General features: G+C 39.8%; 3 protein-coding genes across 3 annotated transcripts in view; 2 read left to right on the top strand and 1 right to left on the bottom strand.

Moving 5' to 3' along the window:
* Window positions 1–5,492, top strand: part of LOC125898074 (lysine-specific demethylase 6B-like) — a 29,306-nt gene extending 23,814 nt beyond the window's left edge. The window contains exon 22 of the mRNA XM_049591701.1: window positions 2,361–5,492. Within this exon, the coding sequence (XP_049447658.1) occupies window positions 2,361–2,384 (24 nt within the window). The 3' untranslated portion in view covers window positions 2,385–5,492. The remainder of the gene's footprint in view (window positions 1–2,360) is intronic.
* Window positions 5,493–9,976: 4,484 nt separating this feature from the next.
* tmem88a (transmembrane protein 88 a) lies at window positions 9,977–13,115 on the top strand. The gene is made up of 3 exons (XM_049592587.1): window positions 9,977–10,508; window positions 11,771–12,099; window positions 12,573–13,115. The coding sequence occupies exons 2-3, from the start codon at window positions 11,788–11,790 to the stop codon at window positions 12,858–12,860; spliced, it is 600 nt and encodes a 199-aa protein (XP_049448544.1). The 5' UTR covers window positions 9,977–10,508; window positions 11,771–11,787; the 3' UTR covers window positions 12,861–13,115.
* Window positions 13,116–17,127: 4,012 nt separating this feature from the next.
* pcolcea (procollagen C-endopeptidase enhancer a) lies at window positions 17,128–24,859 on the bottom strand. The gene is made up of 9 exons (XM_049592474.1): window positions 24,645–24,859; window positions 20,997–21,105; window positions 20,642–20,900; window positions 19,519–19,643; window positions 18,430–18,566; window positions 17,981–18,327; window positions 17,816–17,893; window positions 17,572–17,742; window positions 17,128–17,478 (listed from the first exon to the last, which is right to left on the bottom strand). The coding sequence occupies exons 1-9, from the start codon at window positions 24,731–24,733 to the stop codon at window positions 17,348–17,350; spliced, it is 1,446 nt and encodes a 481-aa protein (XP_049448431.1). The 5' UTR covers window positions 24,734–24,859; the 3' UTR covers window positions 17,128–17,347.
* Between the last annotated feature and the right edge of the window lie 219 nt (window positions 24,860–25,078).

The following is a 25,078-nucleotide window of genomic DNA, read 5'->3' as shown; positions in this document are numbered from 1 at the left end:
GTAGATCCGTCTACTCTCTTCACAGTAAAGTAGTTTCAGAGGCAGGGAGTGAGGCGACGCTCAATGTGTGTTTAACTGCACCACCTTGAGCATCACCTAAAAGTGCACACTACAATAGGGGCTTCTTGGTACAAACAGGATTATATATTACCTTATACATATATTGTTGCTTTTCTACAGTGTAAAGGTGAGGGGCTGCAAGCACAATGAAAAACCAGATATGCCAAAAACTCAGATGAGTTAAAGAACAGTGATTTTGCATGTTTTACTCCACTATCTAGAATTTGTTTGTACTTTATATTGCTGTTGACTTTTTCCAAACTGAGCCATAACATTTGACTTCCTCTTCCAAGTAACCCATTGGTTCAAGTCATGTCAGTATAAAAAAAGAAAATCAGCTTTAAGGGTCTTGAAGTTTGCTTGCAGTTGGCGATCCACTACGGTGAATACCCATATGTTAATTTGTTGTCCCAGCTGACATTATTATGACTTTGTTCAGCTGCAAGCAGGGATTGTTTTTCATTTAAAGTTATTGTGCTTTTAGATAAGCTTTGTTAAGGATAGGTTGACATGTTTTAAAGCAGATTGAAACAGTTTTGGGCAGTGTAATAATGCCTCCTGTCTATAGTGGTGGAGAAGAGATCTAATTCCAATGGAAGTGACGGGGGACAAAATCTATAGTACCTAAATGAATCCTAAAGGTCAGCTGAAGCTACCATAAAGCTTCAGCGATCTCAGGTAAACAAATCAAGTGCTTGTGTTCCAAAGTTACAGTCTTTATTATTTATTCTTGGTGTTAATTCAGACTGTTTTTTTGTGCTGACACCACTTACATTAGAATCTGTAGGAAGGGATTACTTTTCCGCCAGTACTGATAACAGCAGACTGTCTCAGTGTATATATAGAAGAGGCATGAGAGTCCTTTTTTACGGCAGAGAAACTAGTGAACTATCCTTTTATGAGATCTAAGATTTGAGAGTGTGTTCCCAAACAGCAACGATTTCAATTCAAGACACTACATTTCATCCTTTAACAATACACAAGTCTGCCTGAGCCTCTGCTCACAGCTGCATTTTCAGACAACCATAACCTAACTTTCACGAAGCAATATGAAATCCAAACTAAATGTTTGCTGTGGTGGAGAACATCTCAAGCAGATTTTCATCCCACTTTACCCCTTCAGTTCATGTGTAGTTAACATGCTGGAACATGCAAAACCACTAGTGTGCTTCCTTACCCAATAGCTGCAGCAACATCTTTTATATGTGACATTAACAGTTTTTATCATCCATTATAACGCTATCTGTTATAGCGTATAGAATAGTATGTGGAAAAATATGATTTTTGGGTGGTGTTCACTTGTGCTGGAGCCTTTTGACATGCAAATACTTGATACCTTCCCCCAAAGATTTAAAAGTATGTTTAAAAAGTGTGCCACAAATTAATTTATTTCTCTTCGTTTCCTAAATCAACAAACATTGATGCAATTAATTCCCAATGAGTCGACACATAGTTCCCCAGATGATCTACATTGTTTGAACCAATCCAACAGCATCCAGTCAAGTTGTAGGAGAGAACCAATGATAAGGTACTGAGTACCAGTTAAAAAAACTTATACCAAAGAAAATGTACAAATACGAAAACCATACCATGATCATAAAAAAACAAAAAAAAACCAATTTGCAGTATGCAAGACCTGTGGATCAAAAATGACAGATGCAGATGCAACAGCTTCCAACTTTGTTCCAAATTGTAAGTTTCACAAAGAACGTTTGGTCAAGGCTAGTATTAACATAGCAAACAAATGCATAGCTAACTTTATTAATTTTATGTCAAAATGCCGTTACATTTGGTAAAGAGTGTGTCAGGACTTGTTTGGGACTTGAAACTCAAAGTTTAAGACTTGGGATATGTCAGTCGTGACTTGGGTCTTGACTCAGGGCTTGTCAGTCTTGACTTGGGCCTTGACTCGGGACTTTCCTTTTCTTGACTTGGGACTTGACCTGGAACTTGTCACTCTTGATTTGAGACTTCACATGGGACTTGTCAGTCTTGACTTTGGGCTTGCCTCTCTTGACTTGGACTTACCTCTGGGCTTGTCAGTCTTGACTTGGGACTTGACATGGGGCTTGCCTTTCTTGACTTGGGCTTTGACTCAGACCTTACCTTTCTTGACTTGGGGCTTGTCAGTCTTGACTTGTGACTTGCCAAACAATGACTTGGTCCCACTTCTGGTATTTTGTGTATATTAGATATTTGTAGATGTGGTGTTTAAATTGTTTCACCTGCAGACACACACACACACACAGTTTTCCAAGATGCCAACTGAACTGTCTCTTCCTCTTTTTCCTCCCCTCTAGGCTCCATCACCCTTTTCAAAGTGAGGACTCGTCCCTGGTGTCTTTCAGCCATAACCAAAACTCTAATGGCAGCACAAATGTTGTCTTCAAGGCAATCTATTCCTGCAAACACTCTCTGAATCAGCCAATCACGTTTACTCAGTATTGTTTACATCACACAATAAGGTATGGATACTCAGCCAATCCAACTATAGCTCACTGTCTTCCCCATACCAGCTGCTGATTGGACGTGTGTTTTGAAATAGAATGACTAGACTGGTACTTCACACGAAAAGCATTTCAGACATGTACAAAAAAAAAATGTGAGCACTGCTAGCACTGAAAATCAGGTTATATGTTCAACGGACACTGCTGTGATTCAAAAGCGTCAAGTAGCCGGTTCTGTGTGTAAATTCAGGTACTTTTATGCAAATTCAGTAGAACTTTTTTACACCAATCTAGTTATTCTATATGTCCATGAATTTGCTGTGATTCTGTTGTACCAGCAGGGGAATCGCTTCACAGGAGAAGTAGCTGATTGTCACATTTGGCATCGTATTGGTTCCTGTTTTTTTGTTGGTTTTTTTTGGTATTCAGGTAAACTCTGACATTTGTAATTCCTGTCTGTATACTCTCTGAGGTGCTATTCCAATCTAATTTATTCTCGTTCGATACTTAAAGAAAGTTTTACCAGCCTAGAAGTACACCACATTGGCCTTGCAAACTGTATTTAGAGGAGAGGTAATTAGAGGATTAAACACACAAATAAGGATTTATGTATGTATTAAAAAACAAATCAAAAACTTTTATCAGTTTCTCTAAAATACGGGTTTACTAGAGGACTAATATGGTTTCATTCTTTGTTGGAAATCAAGTATGTAGATGAATAATTAGATTTTTTTGTTTTTTCACAAGTCCAGCTAAATAGTCGTCGGTGTGGTTTCTATGATACGCACGGAAAACAGACATAATGTCGTTTTTATTTTTGGAATGGGAGAACAATCCCAGTTTTATACCTCTTTTGTTGCTATGTTCTTGTTTCTAGATGACAGAGAAAATAAATAACTGTAAATTGTGAATGAATTTATAGAAATACACAGTGGTGTGCGTAGACGGGGTACAGAGGGGCCGAAGTTACCATTTAATGTTATTGTTAATGAGGTGCCAATTACAGTCTGTAAAACGTAATATGTCCAAAGAGACACACAATCATAATCTTTTAATGCAAAAGCCACTGAGGCCAAATAGATAATCAGACTGAATGGCACCTCAGTGTTTTCATTTTGCCCCAAACATCCATCCTAATGAGCAGTGGCGCCCCCAAGGGGGGAGTGGGGGGGCTTTGGCCTCCACTGGCAAATACAATGGGACACCGACATTACTGTCTGAGGCACTCTGATTTTTATGCTAGTGTGACAGTAATGGTATCTTGTGAAACTAGACAACCTAAGGCATCCATTGATACCAACCATGTCAGCATAGCTTGTCGTGAAGAAGGGTAAATAATGCTCGCGATTTACGCTAGATTTTGGCCAAGGAACAACTGGCAAGGCCATTTTTGAAATGGGTCCCTTGAACTGTCAACTTCAGATCTAAATGAAAATGGGTTATTGGGTACTGGAAAAAGTAATATTATTACTGCCCAACACTGACTTTGACATTGTTTTCAAATTGAGTATATACTTCAACAGCATAACATACCTGAATACCTGAAATTCAATTTTGGTTTTGGTTTGCCACCTCAAGATTTTAAATGGCCCCATATGGCCACCCCTATAAAAAATTTCTGGGGACACCACTGCTGATGAGGCACCATGCACTGCAAGAGGGGTTTAATATACTGTATTTCTAATTTACCTTGCTAAAGAGCACATGAATTGAGTCATGACAAGAAAAGTTTTTATTTTTATTTTCCCAACATTTAGACAGTCCTTCACAATAAAGGGTCTCATTTCGCTAAGGCTACACGACCTTTGGCTTCATATGTTAAAACTTTACTTCCTACGTAACATTTGATTATCACTTACTGCAGCGGACTGTATTCACATGCAGTGAGTTGGTTGGGCCTATCTTCTATCATTTGAATAGAGGTTCAGCATTACCGCTGTATAATCAAATAATTAAACTTTCCACAAATGACGACTGTCCACTTTCAGCCCCACCCTCTGTGCACACCATTTACTGTACATAATGTATCTGTTTTCAGGTTTACTAGGACAGTTGCGTAGTTTTGTTCTCAATCAAAAATCTAATTTGTATATGGTCAGATTTGTCCACCTCAGTCATTTGTTTTCGTTGTTGCTGTATTATAATACACCCTAAAAAAATATCCTGTTTCACTCTAGTTTCAATTACTGCAATGGGAACTTCTTCCCACTTTTATACCTCTTTTTGTTGTCAGTTTCTGTTTTTTGGATTACAGAGAAAATGGAAAATTGTAAATTGTGACATTATTTATACTGTACATGGTTGTTTTCTTATATATTTATTGCATATCAAAGGGTACTTCACTTGATAAGGGGCTACAAGGTATTTTAAAAATGTAGTTTGGTCATAATATGTGGATAGGGGAAGTGCAATCAGGGGGCAGTTTAATTTTCATGGTGCTAGACCCCTCCTTGCCTCAGTGCCCCCTCATTAAACAGCATATAATGATGTATGAACATACAGTATGTCAGTGATACAACTCAAACCAACCAGTTGGTGCTTAGAACCATTTCAAAACAGTTTTCTGGTAACAGAAATGGAATGATGTCTTTGTACTGTATCTAACAGATCTTACAGGATCTTTTAAAAACGTTTTTTCCATTGTATGAAATTCATAATCTTGTGAGGCATTAGTGGTTTTATGATGAGCATTAGCAGTAGTTGTAATTCTTGACACTTTTGCAGAGACTTTTAGGGATGTGACTTTTAATGACGTCGAGGTTTTGGTTTTTTTGTGTGTGTGTCTTGTCCTCATTATTGGTATTATTTGAAGGAAGTAATGATGCTCTTTTTACTCTTGACTTGTTTGATTTATGCTGCACTTATTGTTTTCAAAAAGAACTCACATAGAAGAAAACCTGAGCCAGACCTGTCTTAAATCCCTCTGTGATTTTTCTGTGATATATTGTATTGTTGTTCGAGAAAATAAAATGTTTTGATAAATTATTCAACAACGAGTCTTTGCCTTTGGTTTCCTCTCTGCAATCTCATTAGTTGCCTTCTGGTGTTTAGAGTTTGATTGATTCAGTCCTATTGCAGGTATTCAGGCATGTTCTCTCTGTATGTCCAAAGTGATATAATGGATACGAGTTGTAGCTGTTATCAGCTCTTGAGAACAAAGAATGGAATGTGAGAAAAATGTCTTTCTTTTCACTGTATCACTGGAAAAACCTTTAGGCTACTGCATGATTCAGTACAATTTTACATGTTTTCTAAGAAAGTGTATTCAGTTCCAACTAAGTTAGTACTTGATAGGCAGTATCTTCCAATTTAAATCAGGTTTGATACTCTTATGATTAACTCAGTTTAAATATTAAACCATTATTTGAGTCATCTATCTCGCAGAGAGGCAGATTTATGAAGACATAGGTTTATTATGTGGTCCTTGTAAGGCCCTTATTTCAGCTATGCTAGTAGCATGGCGTTTTGGCCAGCTGTGGACTGGCCAAAACTGAAACATCTCAACAACTATAGGATGGATTGCCATTAAATTTGGTCCAAATATCCATTGATCCCAGAGGATGAATTCTTTGACTTTGGTAATCCCCTAACCTTTCTCTTTCACTGACTTTAAATGTAGCACCATCATCTGGTCAGAATTTCAATTTTAAAATTGAGTGGCAAGTGCTGCAGCAATGAGGCCTAAAACCCAGATATGAGTTTGCATTTTTGCATTCCTGCTTTCCTCATTTCAAAGACAATGAGTTTTTTGAATGGGTTTTTGGGGAGATGCCTGAAATAAGGTCTGTGGTTAACACAAGCTTTAGATTTTCATGTTTTGTTCTACAACAGTAAATACCCTGCTTGTGAATTTTGAAGCCTTTCGGTGTCTTTAAAATGGCAGTTGCTAACAAATGGCTTAATGAGACCACAGTACGTACCCTGAACACAACTTGACAGCCTTGTTGTGGTGGCGACATTATGTCATGTAACCGTGGTGTACTTGTTTATAGCCTAACATTAGCATTTTACCTCTGGGGATTACATTTAGACTTCAAAATCATAAAAGTGGTGTTAATTAAAGAAGATTATCCTGCCCAACAAAGATATTCAGTGGGAAAACCCGACAGGCTTTTTAATGAGGGAACCAGTGAAACGCTAACTTCCTCGTTGGCCTACAAAAAAAAGGTCATCCCTGCAGCAGTCTTTTACCATCGGCCTCAGCTGTACCTTGCTAATTTGCTATCATTAACATGCTTACTAACTAAACTAAAATGGTGATCATGGTTAATGCACCTGCTTAGCATTAGTATGTAGCATTTAGCTCATAGCACTAGCCTCCTGTGCCTAAGTACAGCCTCACAGAGCTGCTAGCATGGCTGTAGACAATTAGTCTTGTTTTTAGTCGTCATACTGAAAAGTGTGTCACCATACAACAGCGAGCCTTGCATACTTTACACCTGTATTGTGCACAAGCTCTGTGTAATAAGTGGGTTTCCACAAACACTGCCAACTACACCACTGATCATGGATGAGAGGCTCATGCTTGTGACAGCATGAGTGGCATCCTTGGCTAAGATCTAACATTAGCTAGCTCAGAGGTACAAGGTGAGCTAGCAATGAATGCATGCTTCCCTCTGCGCGTTCCTACATGAAACTGCTCACAACAGGTCTGATTGTCTTGTGTAACCAGGTCATGATTTCTGGGAAGAGACATTGCTGTTTAAATTTTCATATGTATTTTTTTTTGGGTGCTTTTAGCACATAAAGCTATGTAGTGCCTTCTAGTTCCATTATACTGGAGAGAGGACAGACATCTCTACGTCCAATTTCTCTGACACTTGATAACTCACACCAGAACAATCAAGACTGATAAGAAAGCTATGATTTGGGGAGGAACTGTCCTTTTAATCTTATTATTGTCATATAAATCTAACAGTGCAAATACATGCGTAGGCGTACTGGGTGAGTCATAGTGAGCTGACGGTTCGTGGCTCCTTGCTCTCATAGTTCAAACACTGATAGGTTGCAGCTGCCCTTCAGTCCTAGTTTGCAGCTGATGGCCACTGGGTGGTTCCACTGGACCAGTTTGTTTAAAGCTCCACAGTTGATTTTGAGGGAGGAAAGAGCAAAATTAATTTATTTTTCCCTCCAAAATTTCCCTGATATAATTTTGTCAACGCTGCAGCCTCTCCATTTAGTTTGGAAGTATAGGAATCCAAGTAACAGAAAGTTATGTGAATAATGATATTAGGAATCTCTGTTTTTCTTTTTCCTTTTTTTTGGTAGAAGTGTGGCCTAGATTATATGACCAAGCTGTACAGACAGCTAATATACTGTCAATGATATAAATCAGGGTATAAACTAAAATAACATGACACATGACATGTATTTTTTACCATTTTAAAACAACAGATAGCAACAATAGTCAGGGCCACACATGGAATCAGACTGTCTTGATTCCTTTCTATGAGTATAATAGAGGTTTTTCTTTCTGGTTGCTATTTTTGCCATTTTGTTTCTACAGTCTCTCAGTCTCCAGGGTTAAAGGACACAAGATTGCTAAAACTGCAGATGCAGGGACATGTCATGGAACGTGGACACAGAGGCGGATATCCCGGTTCCAAGGACAGGAAGAGTGCTCTTCCTCTACCAACCCCCCCAGACTTTGACATACGCATATAAACAGTACACTCTGTGGCATTGTTAATGACAAAACCACCCAGTGTTCCTGCATTTTTTTAGCCAGTACATTCACAGACTCTTTGTTCATTTTTCCTCGTAGCTGGTAAAATGCCCTTATTCTCTCCAGGGAGTACCTCCTACCCTACCCCTGTGAAGAAATAAACAAAATGATGAGAAAAAATGAGATTTCATATCAAAATACCAATTTCACCCTTTGAACTGAGCCCCTCTGGTTTCTTATCAGTCCCATGACAGCCTCTTTTCTCCACCAAATTAGTCAGTGCCCACCCCCCTCTACCCCACCCCCTTCCTCATTTCCTTGTGTTTTCTGAGAGCCAAGCTCTGTTTTTCGTCAAAAAGGTCAAGGGCCAATCGTCTGTCATTCCAGCCTCTGAGACAATCTAGAGAAACTCTGACTTGGCCCTCACCTTTTTCTTTCAGAGCTCTGTGCTTTTAGAGTAGTCTAAAAGTGCTGTCTCAGCCCAGTCAGCAGAAGGAAATGTTGACATTGTACATTGCAGCAAACCAGAGATATATTTCATTATGTATCTATGTTTCACATCAACATTTCTAAAGTGACATGGCTGATTTTGCCATCGATAGGTGTAGGGGATGGTGGATGACGTGTCACCTCGGCGAGACACCTGTCAGGTTGCAGATCCCTTCAGACCACTGTTCAAGGCCAACAAACAAAAGAAAAGGGTGCTTTTCAGTGACTCAGCCATGAAAGGCAGTTCTTTTTACTAAGGCATCGCTGTGATTCCTTCTAGGCTAGTGCCACAAAAAGCAGTTGTTTATTTTACTGAGACACCACTGTGTCTTCAGCCAGGATAGTGCCACAAAAGCTATTGGTTTTTTTTACCACTACATCACTGCATTTCTTGCCAGGAGGGCATCAGGACAAAGCTGCATTTCCTGCCAGGTAGGCGCCACAAAAAGAGATTGTTTTTTTTAGCAAGACATGGTTGCGTAACGTAATAGGGTAATAGTTTTTAATGGCTGCATTTCCAGCCTGAATAGTGCCATGAAAAGCAGTTGTTTTTAATGAGACATTTCTGTGTTTACTGTCGGGATAGTGCTACTAAAGGACATCTGTGCGTTCCCAGCCTGAATAGTGCCATGAAAAGTGCTGTCACATAATAGGATACTGGTTTTTCCTGAGACGTACCTGCATTTCCAGCCTGAAGTGCAAAAAGTGCTTGTTTTTTATTGAGATTCTGCTGCGTTTCCTGACAGGATAGCACCACAAAAAGTGCTTGTCTTTTAACAAGACATCGTTGCATTACCAGCCAGGTTAGTGCCATGAAGTTGGGTTATTTTTTCCTGGGACATCACTGCATTTCCTGCCAGAATAGTGCCAGGAAAACCAAGTATTTTAAGGCAAAACCATGATCTCTTCCTAACCCTAACCAAGTGGCTTTTGTTAATTTTGTTAATCACAGAATTATTGAAATGTAAAGACACATAAAGTTGTATCATATCTGCTACATACAACATAATAATGTCTCAGTGCTCACAACCTCAGCGCAGTATAGTATGGCCTACATCTCATGTAACAATCCAACTAAAGACACAACAATGATTTACTGGCAGTTTGTGAGTTTTTATTCAGCATGAAAGTCAATATAAAAGCGGTTCTGTTGTTTCGAGTTTTGAAACCCACCTTATCAGTATTTGACAGTGGAGTAGAGAGAGTGTTCAGTGCGGGTGTAAAGTGTTGTGGATTGGGCAGCATACCCTGACTCCTCTAATCTATCCAAATAAACACTCTTCCTCCCTCCCCCTGGATCGAGGGGTTATCACAGAAACCCTCCGCTGCTCCCCTGCCCAGACACTAACAGCAGCCTTTAACACAGCCCAGCCTGCTTTCTGGGCATTCGCATCAGAGGCAACACAGGATACACACTCACACACACTCGCACACACTCACAACCACTCAATCATATCTCAAACTGGAGTCGAGTGAGGAAACAGAATGTCAGGGAAGGAAGCGCTGAAGCCAGTGGGAAAGCAGAATTTTCCTCAAGTCTGTTCAGCTCTTTTCTGACCCACTCTACAGGAGGTCTGAGGGGGAAGTTTGGATTTATAAAAGTTCTTAAATATCTGATGATATTTTTGGAAATAGTCCAACATACAAGAGGATTTTAGATTTAGTTAGGTAGTAGAAAATCCACTTGGATACCGCTTTCAAGATCTGGATTTTCAAACAGAGAAGACATACATCAGGAGGAAATTCTTGAAATTCTCTTTGTCTCTGACCGCTCACCGCTCTCCAGGTCTTTCACAGTGCCATCATCTGCTGCCACAGTCAAGCTTCAGGAGGAGGTTTACCACACAGTGAGTACAAAAAACCCTATCACTATTTCTTTTTTAATGAAACCACGCTGGAAAAAATAGAAAAATGTTAATCCTGATCCCAACATGGGGCTCAGTTTAATCGGATAAATGCAGTGCATCATTCTAATGAAACTCTCTAATTACGTTTCTTCACTAATTTGATTCCCATGGTTCTGAAGAGTTAGTTTGATTTCTGAAGTGGATCAATCTAAAAATAAGGAGGCTGTATTGATGACATCATCAAAAGGCAAGTGTTTGAGCTGCCCTATGATTGACTGGAGACAGACTTTACAAACACTCACAAACAGAACCCCTTGAAAATGAAAGCAAATCAGAAAAGGTTCCTCTGCCACAGGATTGTTGGAGAAGCTATAAAAGTCTGAATTTTCAGATTTTTATTGCTATGTGTCCAATCAAACGAGCTGCATCACAGCATCACAAACAAATGAGCTGATGACGGAAGAGGCGTACGAATTTGATGAACTGTAATTTATTTAAAATGATGCTGACAGACAGAACAAAACTAAAATATTGCTTGTAAGCCCATGTGTTCACATGATTCTTGGCATAATAACAGTAGCTGCTAACACACTTGAGCGCAGAGGGAAATGGTGAACTCGTTCCTGTCATTTTCTCATCACTGAGTTTACAACATAAAAGTGAAAAGAGACATGAAAATAAAAGCTTGCACTCCATCTACAATTAATGTGTAAGCAAAGTTGTACATGGCATTTGTTCTTTCAGAATTAAAGTCATAATATTGTTCTGACACGCTGATTAGTGATCTGTGGGGTTTTTCAGAATTTTCCAGCTGTTCCTGGCTCATTGTTCTGGGCCGTGGTTATCCTTGAGTTTGGAGGTGTGGTCAGTGGAGCCCATTTCCTCGCACTTAGGGCTGTGCAGTTATCTGTGTTGACTTTCTACACCTTTCACCACATTATGTAAGGAACCCATTACTTAATGGATTAACATTCTTTGGCTTTCCATGATTTTAGTGGATTTGCTGAAGAATTCACGGCATACATGGAAGAGATTTTAGCACAACAGAAAAAACAGTTTGATATCATTTTTCAACAGACGCTTAAAATACTTAGCACACTCTGATAAATAAGCTTCATCTCAATATTGTAAGACACAAATTCAGTTTAAGCAGATTTTCAGTTCTATCAGCAGGGTTACATTCAAACCACTGCAATCCAGAATTATAGGTAGATTAATTACTAATGGAATCATTGGGCTGAAACTATTTCTCTTTCTTGCAGCACTGACCACAAGAAAGATGAGTCTGTCACGGAATGGGACACTGGAGAAGACAATGTCTGAGCAGGGCCACTCTGAGCTGGGCTCCCCCTCCAGAGCGGGGTCAGGGGTCGTTGTGCCGCCTCCATACTCAATGGGTGGCAGCGAAGCTGCTGCTGAACCCCCACTGGAGTTAAGGGGCTCTCTAGACTGCTGGGCATGCTCTGTGCTGGTCACTGCACAGAATATGATCATAGCACTGATCAACGGTGGGCTGGCCACGATCATTTTTGGCGTCATCCTCACCCCTGCTCTCGCCATGATCATATTCGGCTTCCTTTGCCACTCCACGGTAACAATCCCTTGTTGAAATCTTTTTTTTTGACTGATTGACAGAAGTATGAGAGGTTCCAAGAAATCTTTTGTAGTAACAGGAAATGATATCGACTGTCAATCAAACTGTGGTTTTCAATCAAACTACACACAGAGAAACAAAAATGTTTTTTCAGATATTTGATACTGTTTCCCAAAATCTTACTGGATTTTCCTGGAGCTTAATTTTAATTTTTTGCAGCTGTGACTAAGCTGCTCAAGTTCCTTTGTGCAATGCGTTGTGGGACAGCACTGTAACCTAACAGCACACTAAAGAAGTCCAGTATATGCCGTGCATACTGACTTTGAATATACTAAATAAGTCATTTCTCCAAAGGGAACATACTGAAGAACTTGAGGTTGCTGCGCATGTGTGTGTCTGTGTGAGTGTCTTCTAAACAAACTCCTTGCATCCTTGCTATTACTGATCCATTCCCTCCTCCTGCTCTCCAGGTGCAGCCCCATGGAACGTCCCTGTATTGCTCAGACATACTGGATGATGCTGGCTGTGTGGCTCTGCTGGTCGTGGGCTTCCTGCTGCTCACCCCTCTGCTAGTCCTGGCACTCGCCGCCTTCTGTCGCCTAGCCCGACATCTCCAGCTGGGAATGTGTTTCATCCCTTACAGCCGCGCCGTCTACAAGAACCTGCCCGCTTCACGCCAACGGAGAGGTGATTCAGGAGGCTGTTGTGGAGGGCAGGGAGGTGGAGAGAGGGAGGGGAAGGGGAGCGTGTGGGTGTAGGAGAGGAGGATTGTATTTGGTTGTAATATGTATCTCTGTTTATTGATGAGAGTTGGGTTGTTGGAGTTTGGCTGTAATGCAAATTGCCACTGTATTTCTATTTCTATTTCTATTGCTAAAGCCATTGTAAAAAGCCATCATATGTCATCATTTATAGTGATTGTTTGTACGTCAGTATTGCTTTTTTTTTTAATACAAGTTCAATATATTGAATGTATTTTATACCTTTTTACAATAAAGTGTCACTCAACCTGCCGAGCTTTATGTTTGACATCTGCAAGCTGAAACAGGACAAACTGTGAACTTTATTCAAAGGGGAACTATACATTTTCAAAACACAAACATGTCTTATGCTCTTAGACAGTCCAAAAATATTTGTCAGCATGAACAACTCTCTCCCAAATCCAGAATTTAGAGTGCTACACTCAAATGTGATGTCAGAAGTTATAAAGTTTGGAGCTGCTTTGAAGACAATACATGCTAGATGCAAACATGCTATAGATGACACTGAGAGCACCCAGGGGAATGTTCTCAGTATAGATTGAATCACAGTGTTTGTTCACAACATCTTCCAGGCAGAAAATCCATGTGTCAGTTAAAGAAAAATCAAACAGCCCAGAGCAAATGCTGCCCTGATTAGTTGCTGGTCTACTGTGGCCTTGATTGGTTAGTGTGTAAGGTGAAATAGAGTGAACGTTATATATATATACATATATACGTGTATATATATATATATATATATATATATACACACACATATATATATAGCAGAAACTTAGACTGGTATTGATTTTTTAACACAGCTAAAATACATTTGGCACAGCAGAAACATCAGACAGGTCGGACCACAGTGTTTAACTACATATCTTCAAAAGTTAGAGCTGAAAATGACAACAGAATTAGATAAGTCTGCTGGTTTTATGTATCTCTGCGATTGAAATCATTTGTTTTTCTACCCAGAAGTGACTGTTGTTAGTGTGAAGTCAGGATGATATGGTCTATATGGGTAGATTTTCTGTTTCCAGAAATGAGAACACCACAATACAATAAAGCTCAGGGTATAAACAAGAAAAACATTCTGTGATCCATAAAATCAGTCTCCTATTTATTGTCTGTGGAGCAGCTCCAGACTTTATACCCTATGGCATTACAAGTTTGAGACTTACTTCTCTGGTTCCTGGCTTTGAGAGTAGCTCATGTTCACAAATGTTGATTGGACTTTTCTAGGCTGTGGAAATAAAATATTGGAATCCTTAATTTGGGTGATGTTCCCCTTTAATAGAAGGAGGTGAAGTTTAAAGTCTAAAGTGCATTTTATGTCCCATGCAAACTTTCATAGGCAACATTGTTGTAAGTGTGTGGATTTGGATTGCAGTGATCAAAGCCATCAGGATGTAAAGGCAAAGCATGTTTCTTCTTGTTCTGCTGTTCCACAGACCTTCATGGGACAATGTTTTTCAGCTGTTCTCCAGCTGCCAAACACATGTTGCCTGTAGTGTCCAAACTAGTTACAAGCTACAGTCAGTCTTCAAGGCGTAGGCCTGGGCAGTATTTATTTGCTACGCTACCAAAGGCAACCACGCACCAACCGTCTGTATTAATCATAAGCTAATGTAATCATTATAATAAATAAACAAATAGCCATTATTATTACAACGAGCTATAGTATTACGATGTACCACAGTTCTGTGTTTGAGCAAGTAGTGGTACAGTACCCCAGCAGTAGCTGTTGCTCAACTGCTGTGGGTAGATACAATCAATTAAAAACACTGTACTGTGTCTCTATTTAATTACTTTCAAATCTATTAAAAACATGGAAAACTAGAATGTAATATGATTGTTATGTAGGCTATCACTGTTAACTGTGAGAGTTTTTTTTAAGTGTTGTATGTCATAAGACATGTCATAAAAAAGTCATAAAAATGTCAGAGTATATGTCACATAAAAGTCATAAAAAAGTCATGGGCCCTGATTTATTAAATGAACATACAACAGAAATCTGGTACTTGTTATTTCCATGCAATGCTCAGCATTTATCAGTATGCATATAAGCAGAGGCTACGATCAAATCTCACGTCAGGTCTCAGCTGCTGTACACAAGTTTGAGTCAGCATGGACTTAGGGTGCAGCAGTAAATCTGGCTGCGGTGGAGAATTGATATTAGACCATATTCTGACAGGCATCTAAGTGTTTGCAGCCACATATTTGTCACCTGAAAAGTGTATGACCACCACATGAATGCTGTCTATCACAGCTGGCAGTTGCCTGGCTCTGTGGGACTGATTCCAGGCTGACTAAAGGATGAACACTGCTGGTGCCTGCCCCTAATTTATTTAAAACTTATTAAGCACTGACAAAGCAAAGCATGTTTAGATCAATTATCATTAAAACATCAATAAAAAGAAATAATTAAACCTGCAACAGTGTAAATATTTAAATACAAGTAGCCTATGGGCTGTGCGTCTGTGTCTCCTCAGCTATTTTTTACACCTGAAATGGACGCAGATCCAACATGCCACGAGCTTCTCAGTCTGGGTCAATTACAAGCTTTTATATGAATATGCTATTAAAGCAAAATACTATTATGTAATATAGGCTATTTTATTAATATATGTAGGTTATAGGTTGGTACATATCATGGATGTGTAAATTAAATATTCAAACCTCAGCTGCAGTTTGATGTCCACTGCAACGCTGCTCACCACAGCAGTGATTTCTTTCCATACTATATTTTTCTGACTTCCTTCAGGCTGCCAAATAGAACCAGTTGGTTAAATTGGACCTGGGATGTCAGCCTTTCCATTTCTAGCTCAAAGAAGTGCCTCTTCTCGGCCATAATTGAAGCCTCTCCATGTCGTAAATTCTCGGGGCAAGGCCTCTGAACCCAGAATATATTGGGGCGGGATATGTAAATGATAATTGTTTCCAGCTGACACATTTATCAATGCCCCATCGCTCCTGTGCTGTTATCAGTGAGATAAGAACTCATGAATCACATGGGAACCCTATCCCAAGATGATTTCTGCACTCATATTTGCGCTGGTACATTAGATTGATAATAGACGGCCATACTGTGTGCACTTTTCCCCTGTGGCCTTCAATCATATGCTGGCCCCTCTGAATGGCACTCAGTTATCAAAACTTTGAGAACCCTAGCCTAATCTTTTTTTCCCCCTTAGATCCCTCTGGAGGGTTGGGTTGCAGAAGGTGTTGATTGAAAATCCTCCACCCACCCCCAATGTGAAATAGTCTAGGTGATTATGTCCCTGGCATACGCAGTAGGTACATATGCTATCTGGTTCATAGGTTATCATCTCTGTACTCACACTGGCCGTTTGAGTTCTTCTTAAAAGCAGCAAGCTCACTGTGTATGTATTAGCAAAGGGTCACAGGGTCTTGCGCATAATTCATTCTGACTTTTACACATCATCTTTTAATTAATGTGTTCTTAATGTTGTTTGAATTAGTAGTTCGTTTAAATACCTATAAATATGTTCATATTTGTTTATAAGTACTAATACATCTCAATACATTTCAAGTCAGACCAAATAACTGATGTTGGTATCAAAGAATGACTTAAAACAAAGGAGTCTAAATTTATTTTTGACCTTCATCTACCTCTACTGGAGACTGACAGGAACTGTAGATTTTTGCCCTTTCTAAAAAAACTGTACATTGACTCAGAGGGTAAATGCAGGCTCTATATCAATGGCATCAAGCAAAGCAGGAAATCTTGACTTTGAACCTACTTCATAAAAATGTCTTCAGTCTGTGGTATCTTCAGATGACTTTCACTAATTAGTCATTGGCCCTTTGTGTTGGTTCAGAAGATAAGTGTTAAGTGTGATTAATCTACATATTTTTGAAATAATATTCACATGTGTATATTGACACAGTATTTAACATCTTTGTTTATCCAATTAGGTGTATCTTTATAATAAAAGATTCACATAATTTGATATTATTTACTGCTGGAATAGTATTGCTAATTAGCAGTAGAGCAATAAGTAAAATGTAGGACTTGTAACTGTTTTACTTTGCAGTATTCAGGTTTTAATTTTTCTTTCAGTTATTCTCCATGTAAGACTTGATCTCTTGATGACTAATGGTCCACTCATGCCACAGGATTGTATATATCCGCCTGCTTTGGAAGAAATAGTTAGAGTTAGCAATAGGCTTGCATGCTATTGCCGGTCATATCCACTGGGTGGAATCAGAGGCACTGTTGGAGAGAAAGCCAGAGCTGACTAAGATCACAGTCACACCATTTGAAAGAGATATAAAACCTTTATTCGTATATAAATTATAAACATTGGGTTTGGCAGATGTTTGAATAAAAGCATTTGCATTCCTTTAAATTGGTGGGTAAAGCTGTAATTATGTTTTCATGTAATATTGTGCTTTAATAGATCTGCATTTCACATTGTAATGTCTGGATTTTTGGGTTTGATATGTCATCTGAATTTCCCATCCTTCACAGTGTGAGGCTAACAGGGTTGGTTCTGGATATTCGTTAATAACCTGTGATGTGGGGCTTTGTATGGAGCTGTGAATGCACCGGGTGCCAGGGTACCACGTCCTTCGTCATCCACCTGACCCATGATAATGTAGTTGGCACCTAGCAGAAAGGAAAAAGGGACCAGAAAGATCAGTATTATATTTGTGAGTAAATGTAAATGGCAATCTGTGATGTATGTGTGTGTGTAAATACCTCTGCGGAGTAATGGGCACTTCTTGCACTGTGACACCAGCTTAACTGACATGGTCTCTCCCACTTGTGTGATTGTTAGTCGACCTGCCTTGTAGGCCTTGATGAGGGAGATACTAATATGGAGAGTGCCGCGGGGCCCGGGGCTCAGAGAAGACACCTTCCCAGTTAACACTGGAAAAAGGAGAGCTCGGTCAGAACACACATCTGATTGGTTACTTGTATATGTAAACGGTTGGAAACATACCAAATTCACTGGCACAGAAACTGGTCTTGATGGTTCCATCTCTTGTACAGGCTTTGGCACAAAGAGGATTTTGAGCGACTGAAAACATAAAACATAAAATGTACATTAGATATACATCTTCTGCACACTGAAACACAAGCACAGCATGCACATAATTTCACCCACCAGGCCTCTTTCCGTTTGGTCTTGTGACAGGCGGCCTCCTGTCCTGGCCTGTGGTACCCTGTCCACGGCCTCTTGTGGGTTTAACTGGTTTGGGGTTCTGGGTGGGCTCAGGTGGCACATATCTAGCAGTGGGAGTAGGTGGCTTTGCAGTGACAGCAGGACGTTTAGGTGCAACAGGTTTGACTGCAGGTTTTGGAGGAATGGACCTCGTACCGGCTCCTGAGTTGACTGTTGGTATCTCAGTACCATGTGGGACGCTGCTATAGTGGGCGAGGAATCCATCAGATGTCACACTGAGGTCAGACACAAATTGGACCAGAAGCACGTTGCCACTGGTTATGATGGGCCTTGACAAGAGACAAATTGAAAAAGATTTGGAAAGTTTAGAGTAGTTGATTTAAAATAACTTTGAAGGCCAACAAAGAGCTTTAGAGATTTCTGTCACTTACTGTGGGGCCCGATCACCACAGTATTTACCAATCAGCCGTGAATCATCTCTCTCTCCGCCGTTAAAGAATGCCACATAGTCAAACCGACAATAGGTGTCAGCCTCCAAGACGAACTTATCAAACTTCACCTGGATTACCTGGTATCAAAACGGAAACAGGAATATGATTATAAATTAACAAGTAACTTAAAGAGATAGTTTGAATTTTTGGAGATGGGTTTGTGTGAGGTACTTCTCCATAGCTAAAGTATTCCATACAGTAGATGTCAGTCAACAGCCCCCCCCCCAAGTCTGACAAAGCAGGCTGGAGCCAAACACTTAAGGCAAGATATGAAATAATGTGGATGGGGCCAGCAACAAAACATATTTTACCTAAAAAAAATTATACCAGATTAAGTGTACACTATATTGAGAGTATTCTCACAGCTTTACCTTTTCATCAGGCTGCCTGTGCCAACAGGAAAGCCGTAACCAGTTCCCCATCTCTGCTCTTTTCAAAGCCACCAGACTCCATTAACAGAAACAGTAATTTTAGGTTGCTGGTCACGGGAGCTGCTAGTCTACCAATGCTTTGATCAGTTAGTTATTTTGTGTTATTGTGTGACTTTGGTGAATCTGAACTAACCTTTTAAATGCCAGCGTCACACAATAACACAAACAAAATAACTGTTTGAGGCAGTGGTAGATCAACAAACATCTCCCGTGTTCAGCAATGTTAAAACATTGTTTTTCTCAATGGAGTCTGGCTTTGAAGACAGCAATATAACGGCTTCATTTTCCCATTGGAAGTCACCGTCTGACGATAAGGTAAAGCAGTGAAAATATTCTTTAAAAAAAAAATAGCGTACATTTAAAGTAATATTGATATTTTTAGGTGGGATTTTTTTTAAAGTGGCAACATATTTTGTTGCTGTCCCCACCACATCAGTACATTGCTTAGCTTCCATGTCGGGCTCCAGCCTGACTCTCCAAATTCACCCCGCTTCAAAAAATCTGAACAATCCCTTTAAAGAGCTGTTTTCCATGTCAGGTTTGTGAAGACTTTGGAAAATAAAATGGTTCCATGCTGGGTGATGAGTGTGCTGCTGACCATATCAGGCTCCACAGTGATAAGCCATGAGCAGCTGGTCCCTGGAGGGTATTTCTTGTCGGGCCAGTTGGGCGTCATGATCTCTCCCTGGGACTTTGTTATCTTCCCCCCGCAGAACTGCTCGTCTGAAACAAGTTGTATACACTTCATGAGAATAATGACGAAAGATAACAGTAGAAAATACTCTTAGAAGTATGCAAAGTACTGATTTTATTCACTAACTTTTTCTTGATAACTTTTAAGATTGGAATCGATGGACATGCGTTACAACAGTCACGCTTATCTGGAAGTTAAAGTTCTTAGTTGCACAATGAAGAGCTGGTATTTTTAATCCAGTTGTTGATGTTGGCAGAGTCAGAAGTGTCCAGAAGTGAAATAAACTGTTCAAGCTCAGGGGCATAGCATGGAACTTGAGGCCCTGCATGGGCCCCGTCCCCCCCGGCTTATTACATCTGTTTTTACTTGTACAAGTAACTTGGTCTTTTCCTTCTTTATCATTTTTGGGCATTTTATGCTTTTATTAGAGCAGATAGTAAAGAGATACAGTAGATGTGGGGGGAGAGGAGGGGAATGTTGTGGTTAATGGTTGACATATGAACCATAAGTAACCAGGGTGCCCCCACGTATAAATAACTTAATAACAACCATACCCATGTATCTGCAGTGCTTATTGGGCTTATCAGTTATGATCTCGTACCACTTTTAAGGAAATATTACTCAAATATATCTGTGTTATTTCCCTCATGGTTGGTAGAGCTTTAATATGCCCTGGGCAAATAATATAGGAGGTAGAAAAAAAGCTATATTTTTCGGGCTTGGCACTGAGAAAGAGTGTGTGTTTCATGATAAGAGACAACTGAACAAGATTTCACTGTAGTCTTGTTTTACAGTAACAAGTTAAGTTATGCTAGCTTTATTAATGGTTCATAAGTAATTCATTTATAGGTAAGTTATAGATCAAATTTTGGGTTGCAAAGTTGTAAAAAAATCCATGAGTATTTACCCCTCCTAGTTGATAGTAATGGAGTTATATAATTTATAGTTTGTTGCTATGCCCATGGCTGGACATATTCGTAGGCATGATATAAAAATTAATAGATAAATAAATATTGTGACCACATACCATCTACATACGGTTTGGCTCCGCTGAAATAGGCCACAAACCCTCTGCCCTGTGTCTCTCCATCAGACGCCATCTCTAACATCATGGTGTTTGTGGTAGATATAAGGGCGCCAGGCCGGAAAGTTCCACAAAAGCGGCCTAGTTTTTGTACCAAGTTGGAGTGGCCGTTGTAAACATCCAAATAATCGTAGCGACATTGTGAGTCAGCCTCCAGGTCAAAAATGCGGAAAGAGAGCATGACCACGTTTCCCTCTGGGACCTGGAAACCAGAGAGGTTGAATATGAGTCAGACACTGAAACACTGAGTGAGAAAGGCGTCAGCGTTTAGACATGCTGCAGCTGGTAAGTGACTCACAGTAATACGCCAGGTACATTTGCTGTTGGGTTTGTAGAAGCTTGGGAACCCCTCACTGCCGACAAAGCCTGACTCTGAGACCAGGTCTCCTCCACAGTAGAACACAGGCCTGTGATGAAGGAGACAGACAGTGGGGGAAATATTAGTATTGCACAGTATTAATGGCATTGTAGGTCTTGGAGACATTTAACTATATTCATACAGATCCACTGAGAGTTGCTCAACTCCCTCAAATACAACTATTGTGACTGACTTCCTTTAGCAGTCTTTCTCTTAACTCTGACTACTGCAGGACACTGAGGTATTGTGGAACTTACTGGAAAAACTGTACTGTAGGCTAAACAAGAATTTTCATTGTCTGACCATCAGACCACAAGGTATTACTCAACAGGGAGTATTGTGGCATATGATTTTTCTGATTAAAATCTGACCTAAGATGACCTAGCAAAGCTAGCAAAAACAAAAGGTTGTGCCACCAGCAAGTTGTGTCTGTGTCAACACATAAGCTCTGTTGCAAGAACATGTTTAGACGAAGATGATTTATTAACAAAGATATCCTTGTTTCCTCATGCTTAGTTATGAAATATTACAGCCTTAAAATAGATGTGAGGCCTCACTTAATTTGAAAAGTCAAGTGCTGAAAATGGTTGTTATGTGGGAGCCCCTAAAGTCTATTAAATAAATAACCTGCATAAGCAATTTTGAAATTAAAAGTCATATGAATAAATACATTAATGACAGTTTTTAATTCATTTTTAATAATTTGTGTGTAATATTACTAATACATTTGTGAAATAATTTTCCAAACTTAACTCATGATTATAAAATGTTATGTTGGCATTAAGGGTGCATTTGGATATATTCACTCAAAGACGTTAACAAATTCAGAGCGTTGTTGGAATGTAGAGTTCGGTTATTTAGAGCACCACACTAATGGAGCAGCAGAGCACACTCTGTTTGGGGAGATGGAGCAGCAGAGCATCAAGTGAAGTAAATGTGTGATTAACTTAACTGTTTTTTAATTAATGTAGAAATAGAGAGTTTTCTTTCTTTGAACAACAGCGCTCTTACTTTAGTGAAGATTGTGTGCCAGATAGGATTTATGAATGCACCCTAGAATAACTGAGTTTTACAGTTGAATTTAAAGCTAACTGTTGAGGCAGGGCTGTGTGCTTGGTTTATTGCTCAGCATCAAAGCAAAGAGACAGTGTTAATTGCAGCAGCCAACATTAGCTGGTTTATTCAAAGTTTCCTCAGCAGCTTTTTGATTCTAAATGTGTTCCTCAGAGACAGACTCAAGACTCTGTGATGAACATAAGACAGTCTTTCTCTGTGGTCACTCATCCAACAAGAGCACACTAACACTGCTAACACTGCTAACTCTGCTTACACTGGCTCCTCACCTTGATGCTGAGTAACACTTTAAGATCACAAGCTGGGTTAGCTAGTTAGCTGGCTAACTAGGTAGCACGTTCAGCCTTGTTGAGCTAAAGCTTAAAAGCTAAAGACGTTTAGTTAACCTGTCTGTGTACAGTTTTTATTTCCAGTAGCAGCCTCCACTTGGTTAATTTAGAATAACATTAGCATTATGGTTGCTCTAACATTAGCCAACAGGAGCGAACTGGCTAAATTTGGTGTCAACAGAGTTCGCTGGCTCAAAAGACTGAGGGGGCTGTGAAAAATTGCGAGGAGGCATTTGATTTTCATAGAATAAAACTCATTGATTTAACCATGCAGGCTGAAAACTGCCCAAAGTATTAACATTTCTAGTGTTTTTTGGTGATTTTTGAAGTTTTGACTACAAAAAAAATCTAAGGTAATTCATAATTTGTAGCTGTAAATGTATCAAGGGGGAATTTTGTTCGACGGTTTACGCTGTGAGTCTTTGACAGACATATACTGCTGAAATCTGTGTTGTCTGTGGATTTGTTTGAGGTGTCGTTTATGTAGACAGAAATAAAAGCTAATGGGAGATAATGTAATGTGGGCATGCACCATGATCTGACAGAATATTCATTTTGCCCATCTGCTTTCTAAATTGGGTCTTGTTTGACTACTGTTTTAGGTAGAAGTTGTTATGTTATGCGTCGTGACTGTCCCCAGGTGTTTCAATGCCCTGTGATGTATTTGCCAATGAAGGAGTTATCCCGTCCCCATGGGTGGGGGCTCTGCGGATAACATGGCTCCAACAGAGGCAGGAGGTAGGCTAGCATTAAGTGAGATCACGGTGACTTTATGAAATGAAATGAAATTGGGGAGAAAAAAAGGCCATTATGAAATAAAACTTTGAAAAAGGGCAGTTTGAAGTTTATGTCTATAATGAAATTCAATTGCTTTCCAAGAAAAAATGAATGAAAATGAATGATGAAATAACATTTCATAATCGCCCCTAATGACTCGTGGTTTAACAATGTCTTCAGTCATTTATAACTGATGGTTTCTTTCCACAATTTATTCATGGGATTATTTATTCAAAATATTCTTTATTTATCTAATATTGAATATTTTGGGGTCCCACAGTTATTAAATGACAACACAGTAGTAAAAGTGTTTCAGCCGATATAGGCCTAACACCTGTGAGATAGTGTTTGTATTTGAGTTCATTTAAAGACTATAGTTGATTTTAAAGCGTAAAGGTTCTGACTGCAGAATCATCATTAACCTGTTAAATATGAAATTTTACCAAAGCTTACAACTGATGATTATCACATGGTGTCATGGACATTAAAATCATTCTGGATGGGTGCCATGGTTTACAGTGTGAGAGCGATTCTGTGCTAGTCACAGTACTGAAGGAAGAAAAAACATTTTGCAGATAGCTGACAGACATATTTAACAGCTGTCAGACTACTCCAACAAAGTTATTTTGTTACTTTATGTCGTAAATTTTGTTGCTTTCCAAACACTCAGAGCTCACTGAATGTCAGAACTTGTTTCGCAGAAGGGAAAATTTCCTATTTGTGGCTCTTGCCGGCAGGAATAGGACTACATAAGACCCATTTGTATACTTGTGAGCCAAGAAGAATATGCCTGTTATTATGAAGTTACTAATTTTTGGCATGTTACAGGCATTTACAGTTTGTGGTGCGGAGAGTTGTTGTTTTGGCTCAACTGTGAAAATTATGTTGTTTACATTATTCATAAAGTAAGAAAGTAAGAAAAACATTTTAGCCACCCCCCATTCTGAAGAAGTAAACATATACTTAGATGCAATGGAAAAACAGTTTCCCACAAACTTCGCGCTTAGAAAGCAGAACCCCAACAAAGTCCGACGTTTGCTGATTAGAGCCAAGATGGCCAGACCCAGAGCCAAGTTGTTCTGATTCGACCCCACAGGCAGAACCAAAAGCATTAACATCTGTGGCGGCTCAGCCACTGCAGACTCAGCACGCCTCACATCATGAGCCAAAAACCAACAGGACAACTCTGTGCCCAATCAAACAGCGCACTGGAAAGAATTCACTTACAGAGACAGGAAAGAATTCTGAGTATTTTTAGTTCTTAAGTTACAGATCTTATGGGCTCAATTAGTTGATTTTTTGTTAAAACCAAGAATTACAGCCTCACTTACAGTATCACAGAAGTCATATAAATCAGGATTATAATTAATTTCACTGAGTCACTGTCAAGCACAGACATTCTCCTCACCTTGTGAAGTTGCTCTGCTGAGCGTTCGTCCATCCTAGACTCAAAGATAGGACCAAGAAGAGACCCCAGATGCAGTCCACAAGCATCATGATGCAGCACACACACAAGACGAAGGAGACTGTTGCAGAAAAGGGAGATGGCAGCAGGAGGCAAGAGGTGAAAGACAGTGGGGGAGGCTGCTCGCTCAGGATGGGCGGAGAGTCTGAATTAGTGGGGAGGAACTGGGGGTCGAGAATGGATGAAGAGACGGACAGAGATGCTGAAACAACACCAGCAGCGACGAAGAGCTATGAGGGGGGGTGACGTTAGTGGGGAGGGAGGAGGGCAAAGGCTCTAATTAGAGCCAGATGTTTGTGAGCGCTAGGAAAGAGGTGCAGGGGGGGAGTTGTGTCAGAAGTTGTGGCTGAGGCTTTGTGGACACTCAGAGAGGAGTG

The sequence above is a fragment of the Epinephelus fuscoguttatus genome, linkage group LG12 (genome assembly GCF_011397635.1).
Source record: "Epinephelus fuscoguttatus linkage group LG12, E.fuscoguttatus.final_Chr_v1".
Taxonomy (NCBI): domain Eukaryota; kingdom Metazoa; phylum Chordata; class Actinopteri; order Perciformes; family Serranidae; genus Epinephelus; species Epinephelus fuscoguttatus.
Note: the sequence above shows the minus strand (reverse complement) of the source record. Positions and strands in the feature narration are given on the sequence as shown.